The sequence below is a fragment of the Pygoscelis adeliae genome, unplaced genomic scaffold (genome assembly GCF_000699105.1).
Source record: "Pygoscelis adeliae isolate BGI_AS28 unplaced genomic scaffold, ASM69910v1 Scaffold127, whole genome shotgun sequence".
Taxonomy (NCBI): Eukaryota; Metazoa; Chordata; class Aves; order Sphenisciformes; family Spheniscidae; genus Pygoscelis; species Pygoscelis adeliae.
In genome coordinates, this window is record NW_008825208.1 from 5,896,618 (window position 1) to 5,903,754 (window position 7,137).

The 7,137-nt window shown below is 41.4% G+C and overlaps 1 protein-coding gene across 1 annotated transcript in view; it reads right to left on the minus strand.

Annotated features, from left to right (window-relative positions):
* KIAA0368 (KIAA0368 ortholog) overlaps nt 1-7,137 on the minus strand; it is a 67,871-nt gene that overhangs the window by 15,133 nt on the left and 45,601 nt on the right. Inside the window, exons 33-37 of the mRNA XM_009328999.1 lie at nt 6,347-6,452; nt 4,991-5,038; nt 3,841-3,962; nt 2,533-2,683; nt 1,541-1,606 (exon numbers count right to left, since the gene is read on the minus strand). Of these exons, the coding sequence (XP_009327274.1) occupies nt 1,541-1,606; nt 2,533-2,683; nt 3,841-3,962; nt 4,991-5,038; nt 6,347-6,452 (493 nt within the window). The remainder of the gene's footprint in view (nt 1-1,540; nt 1,607-2,532; nt 2,684-3,840; nt 3,963-4,990; nt 5,039-6,346; nt 6,453-7,137) is intronic.

A 7,137-nucleotide genomic window follows, 5' to 3' on the forward strand; every position in this document is an offset into this window, starting at 1 on the left:
TATCTTAGGTCAAAACCCAACATTCCCCCAACTGTCTGAAACCCTGAAGCAATAACATATCCAAACTAGACAATGAAATGAAACTAGTCAAGACAGTTTTTAAACAGGTCAAGATAAACAAGTGCAATAAATGACATAAAGGTACAAGAGGGATGTCATTGGTATAATTTCTTATCTTCTATGCCTAAAATGCCACTGGGCAAAACAGAAAGCCTAATGTTTCCAGCACTCCGTAGCACACTGTCTGCAGAGGGTAGATCGATCCTCTAGCAAATTCGAGGATGACATACTAATTGAAGGTAACCCTGTCTGAGCTTCAGAATTCAGATCTGCTGTCACTTCCCGCTCCTGCACTGGTATGGTGAAGGGAATAATCCATTATATCCCATCCAAGGATACAATCTCCCAGCCAGCCCCAGGATATAGAGGAATAGAGAGAAGGTTGCTCATAAGCCGGGACATCTTCACGCTATTCCAGGGAAGCCATACTATCTCTCCCCTCCCCTAAGAAATCCCAAGCATTGATCAGGGCAGCACAACTGCCCCTCCGGGGCTGGCAGGGGAGAGGGATGGCCTGGAGGAGGGACAGCAGCAGCTGCTGCAGCCTGCGGGGTGGCAGTGAGTACACTTTTACATGGAGCCTTTCATCCCCAGCTCATTTACACACTATTTATAGAGAGTGCTCAACCTGACACCAAAATGCAGCTCCACAGGCTGTTACGTGCAGGAGGGCTTGCTCTTGTCACTTTTCCGTAAGAGCAGGAAACAAAGAATAGCTCTGGTGGCTATGCTTCCCCTAAAACTTGCTCAGCGCTCACACCCCCTGCCTGCTCACATGCCCCTGGCTGCATGCAGTGCCTGAGCAGAAAAGAGGGGGTCTTTTCTTTGGGAAGCGACGGGCTCTTACAGAGGGCAGGGAGCTTTGCCAAGACAGACCCTACAGCACAGTGTCTTGGCATCAGCAACTCCTCCTCCAGCAGCAGGAAACAAACACCAGCTGCTGACAGTGCTTTCAACACTTTCTCTATCAACATTTTCTCTAAACATCTCTACCATCAAAGCATTGGAAAGGCTCAGGTAGGGATATCTAAGGCACCATGAGGCAAGGGTTGGACAGCATTTGTGCCTTAAGAACAATGACTTATCGTCAGTTGAGGCCCAAGTGAGAAGCTGATTGTGGAATTGTGGGCCAGAGATGAAGAGAAATGGCAGCTACCATAATCCAGAACCAGCTGAGCCCCCATTCAAAGAAAAGCACTTGAAAGATGCCCTCTTCATCAAAGCAGGCAGGTCTTCAGGTGGAGAAATAATCCATCCAACTCCAAATGGAGCCAAGGTTATTTACAACTGATCTGAGGAGCAAGCTGTGGCAACAGGATGAGAGAGGTCAGCACATGAAAAAGAAGGTGGACAGACATCCACATGGAGATGTGATGATAAAATGAACCCTGAAGAAGTATTCTGTAAAGCTCCCACTTCAATTCCTGTTCTTCTCCTACAACATACCTTACACTGGAACCCTTTTGAATCAAGTACTTACCATGTTGATGGTTTCCATCATGGGAGATGACTTGACAGCACTAAGTCTGGCACTATCCATTGCAGTCTGAAAAAAAAGGAAAAAAACAAAACCAAATGTAAACTCAACATGAAAACAGTGGAAAGGGCAACATCAGCTATAACTCACTACCTCACAAACTCAAACCAATACCCATTTCAGATGCATACAGACAGAAAGTCATTATGTCTACAGACTATGAATGTCTCCCTTTCAGAGGCAGATGGATGTTCTAGCTGGAGTACAGGAGCTAAACCATGCACTCCTGACATGATGGAAAAAAAAAAAAGATAAAAAAAAGAAAAGAAGGAAAAAAAGAAAGAAAGAAAAGAGGGGGAAAAAAGAGAAAAAATCCCACTCTGACCTAGTGTTCACTCCTTTCTTGTTTGCAAAGGGCACAGTTTGACCCGTTTCCCTCCCCACAATGAAATTAGCTAAATTTACTTCTGAGCAGTGGGTTTCAGTCACTTTCCCAGAAGACTGCTACTGATTAATATGGTTCTTTGAGAATGATTAAAGGACACAGTGCTGACAACATCCACCTCCAGCCCACAGTGCTATGGCACACCTTCTAATTTATAAGTAGTCCTGCAGTTAACCCCTGGGAAAAACAGCAGCAAAGTTTGACAGTACAGGTGCATTCCAGATATTTATTACAGACTCTCTCTTCACCTGTTTCACAGTTGTACATGCAGCTGAAGTGACATTTAACAACAGTTCTTACTAAGATTGTTCTTCAGTTTCTGAAATATGTGGTGCTCTAGTGAATAAAAAAATCCCAACCCTTCAAAAAACCCCCCACATTTGTCCAGCCATATTCCAATGACCAAATTTTTTTAGTAACTTATTAGCTATTTCTCTTTGCATCTTTGAACACCTCTCAACCAAATCTGCTATTTTTCTGTTCGCTGAATGAAGCTTAAATCTTTGTCATCTTTGTTCTGTTGATACTTTCCCATTATAATTGCACTTACTTTCTCCTGATCTGTTGCACAAAGACTCAAATAATTGAGGACTTGAGGCTCCAGCACACTCAAGGATTCCAGCAGGGCTGGGATAAGTTTTGGTGCGTGAGGTTTCAGCATAGACCCAGCACTTTTACTGATCTTCACAAGAGTGTTAATGCTGAAAAAAGATCAAAGGGAAGGTCAACAGAGAAACACACAGACTTAGCTGAAAAACCTCTCTGGTCTACTCTAATCCACTACCAACAAAAAGGCCAATCCAAATCTCAGATACACCAATAAAAATCTACCTGCAAACAAAAACTGGTGTATTTTTCTGCTTAAGCAAAATCATACCCTAGCCCTGAGCTTTCAACTGATGCTATGCTTTGCACAGAGATTGCTTACTTTGGCTAGGGGACTCCCTCACAAAGGGAGTCGGCAGAGGCAGTCCTACAGACAGATGTAGGAAGAAATAACACATCTTCATGTTTTAAAGAAGCTCTGGGCAAAGTCACCCCAGAGACATCCATAGTCTCTGCCCAATAAAAAACAAATTACAATGATTTGTTCAAATCCCACTTGTCAGTTTCAGACTGACCACGTCTCTCAGGCTGCATTTTGCAAAGGGTTTTCAAATCTTCAAAAGGGATGAAAAAATTCAAGAAATATTCACTATAATTTGTTAGGAGCTTTCTAACCTTCCTGGATAATCATGTTCAATAAAAGAAAATTATTTTTGCAAAGACCAGCTACACTCCAGGTCTGAATTTTCCAGCTTTCCTGTCCCTCAAGCAAATGAAGGAATAAACAAGGTTACAAAGTGACAAAAATATGAAGTCCCTACACATCAAGGGACATGGAGATGTTACATGACATAAAATGTATTTGAACAGTGTGACCAAACGCAGTCGCCTCTGGGATGTGAACTGACATTACTCACAACCAGTAGTGAAATAAGATCTGGCTGTTTCAAGAACTCCTGTGGGATTTTTTGTTTACAAGCAGAAGAGGTATGTCAGTCCTGAAGGACAGCCTCAAGTGCAGCAAACTGCTTGCAGATCAGTTTGCCTGTTGTACAGGGAGAAAAGAACTTCCCGCTGGGAACTGAATCGGCAGTCATAGAGAGGCCAGATACTCCCAAAAGATAGGTAGAGTTCCCAGGGCTGCTGTTTGAACTCAGTGAGAAAAGGACTCAACTCCGCAGGAAGGCTGTTCTGGGGATAAACTTGTTACTTCAAACACAAAGAACATTCTGCAACTCAGGTGAATAAGCTGGGTCTCTTTGGGACAAATCATGACCAGACCCCCAGGGAACTTACATGATGCAAAACTAACCTGAGAGATCGGACTTCAGCAACTGTGCTTACTATTCCTTTGTCTAGGAGGCAAGGGAGCAATACAGCTATCATCTTCTGACCAGCTGCTCCTTTAGAGGGATCACACATTTTCACACAGACCTGGGGACAGGTGAGAGTCAGCGTTGCAAGCATGTACAAACCTCCTGCTCAGATTACATTAAAGCACCTTCTCTGTCAGACAGAAGAAGGCAACAGCAACTAGAGCAACTGCTCACAGCCAAACCCAGGCTTTGTTACACCTTCATTCTCCTCTCCAGGAGGTACTTAAGCCCAAAGCCACATCCCTAAAAGGAGTTTCAGCTACAGGCAGCTTCCCCAAAAAGGCAAATTCAGAGCCTAGCAGGCCTTGATCTGCATCTGGATGAAGAGATGGACCAAATGACCTCTCAGTTGAGGGACAGACTATCTCAGCCACACGGATTCAACCATTCCATGAGGCAGAGCAGCAAGTCCCAGATCAGAACAGATTCTGCAACTGCAGTAACATTTTGAGACCAGATCATTGCTTGTGCCATTGAAATGTCATGCTGCATGCACTGTGAAGGTTGTGATTTCAAACACAGCTCTTAAGATCCGTTTCCATTTCCACCAATGTGACTTTTCTAGAGAAATACCAAACAAAACGTTAAGTGATATGTGTACTACACTCAAAAAAATCTTGTTTCAGTAACAGCACAGAGAGTGAAGTCCAGACTGGATTACTTTGTTTCACACCAGTGAGGTTCCACTGGGCTTGGTCAACTAGATCAGTTGGGTTTGGTCAACTGTTGAAGTTACAGGAAGTTTCCTTAAATCCCACCCCAAGTAGGGAAAAAAAAAGACATCAGAGAAAAAAACCCAGTTCACTATATCCCTCCTTTGGTTGCATATAACTTAACATTGCATTATTGTCAAGCAGCAGAATTTAACCAGCATCAACAAAAGTACAGAAGAGTATGTGGTCAAGCTTATTATGATTGCTTTCTAGGGGGCTGTTATGTTTATCACAACTGCACCTTATACTAGAGATCTTTTCAAGACAACAGTCTATGGTGAACGGGTCACTCCTGCAGATATGATGGTGAATGATTACCTGACAACAAAACCATACACGTCTCCGTGTGCAAATGACAAAATTAGAGTTTTACCTTGCTTAAAGTTTTTAGGGCTAGTTCTGCTGCCTTTCGAACAGTCTCCTAAAAAAGAAGTCAACAACCCATTGTTACTATTTTAAAATCTTCTATAGAATGATTCATATTAATTGATAAGTATAACACTAGTACTGACAAGGCTATATTCATGGCTAATACTTGATATATTATCTTTCAAAGAAATTTTGGCTTTGGTCCATCTGAGTATCTGGTCTACTCAATGATAAATACATTAATAATCCTGCCTGACACCACCAAGCTCTCTGTGCTTCTGTTCACATTTTTCTCTGTGATATTATTTTATTGTTTGTCATTTTCAAAACAAAAAACACACCCACAAAACAAAAAAATGCCAAACAAACAATAAAGCCCAAAACCAAACCCCCAAAAAACAACAGAATCTTCTACTGCAAAAAGAAGTGTATAGTGCTTTGGGTATGCTTTACCCTCTCCCTCAATATAATGCTGATTGCTTAGTGATGCTTTACTCAACTGAATGTCTAGGACTAGAGAAAGATGGACTAAAAGTTAACAGTAAAATTAGTGCAGCTCTGGTGGCATGTGACACCACCACCAACTAGACCCTTCAACTTTACTTGTATTGATGAATTAAGCACTATCTAGCGATATTCCTGGGTCCTGAAACACAATCACCTGGACTAGTAATATCTTAGGACGTTCTTGGAAAAAATCTGGCCTGCCACAAGTAGACCTTCCCAAACCATTTCCAAGTAAAATTCAGGAATCAGACCCTTCCCAAAAGGCAGTCTGCAGGCAGTTGCTCTATTTTGGAGGCTTATATAGCTCATTAGCACTGATGCAAAACTACTCAGTTGGTTTCAGTGCCCAGGAACATTTCTGAACACACTAAATGTACTAGTATGGAAGCAAATTCCTGGTACACAGTACACTTTGGAAAACAGCTCAGCCTTGCTTAAGTCTGAGCAGAGAAGTCTGGATCCAGAGAGAACACAGCTCAAACCTGGAAGGACCAAAGGACTCTGACTTCATATATGCAAGTCATTTAAGCACACAAGCAGCCCAAAATAATCTATACTCAAGAGTTAAGCAAATACTTAGAAATTCTTTTATATCCAGGAAAAATGCTGAACCATCAAGAATAAGCACAGTAGGGATGAAAACCAACACTTAAAAACAGGAGAAACATACACAAAGAATTTCCAAGGCGGCATGGAAATTTTAACTGCAAGGGCTGGAATTTCTAGTCTGCTTAATACCCAAAACTCCCATTGGCTTCAACTTGACTTCTCGGAGAATCTCTCTTTAAACATCACAGAGCTTGATCACTGTACTTTCTGTTGAAGATTCCTGTTCAATTATCGGTGCCATTACCTTAATGTCATCTTGCACTCTGAATAGGATTTCCCAGATCTCTGGAAGTTTGTCTATAATGTCATCCAAAGGTCTTCCTCTTAGTAAGTCATTCAGTGCCAGACAGCTGCAAACAAGAAATTTTATTTCCTTCACATGATGTAATTATTTGATATAGCTGTATATACAGATAGGCTTATAAATACAAGTAAATGATTTAAAAAAAAGAGAACTGTTTCACATTCCTTATTTTCCCCAAACCCTAAATCTACTCTGTCGTAAGAATGTCTCCTTTAGCAGAGAAAAAAAGTTCAGCCAGTCAGGTGAAATCTGAAACAGATGAGAGCAAGTGAGAAAGGCTGCTGTGGTGAAAATTGCTATTGCAAACATTCCGGTTACAAAATTGTTTCAGATTTCTTCTCTGTAACTGTAGGATAAGAACAAAACAAAATGGTCTAGAGTCTGGAATTGAAATTAAAATGGAAGTTTTCAATACAGCATAACTACAAACCATTATAAACAAAAAGCAGTTTATTAAAAATGCTACACCAACTGGCATCCTGCTGCCAAGTATATATATAGTCAGACCGCCAAGATTTTCTAACATTAAGCAATATTTCAGGTCCAAGGATAGGCAAGAACTTTGTGACCAGAAAACTCCTCCTTCAGAGAACATTGTTTAGTATCATGCTTCAGCTACATGCAATAAATAATTTCAGGCTCAATGAAGCAAATAGCTTCAAGATTGTATCACACTTCAAGTGTAGACTACAAGACTGGGCTCTATCCTGATGAAAGGACGTTTCCTCTTT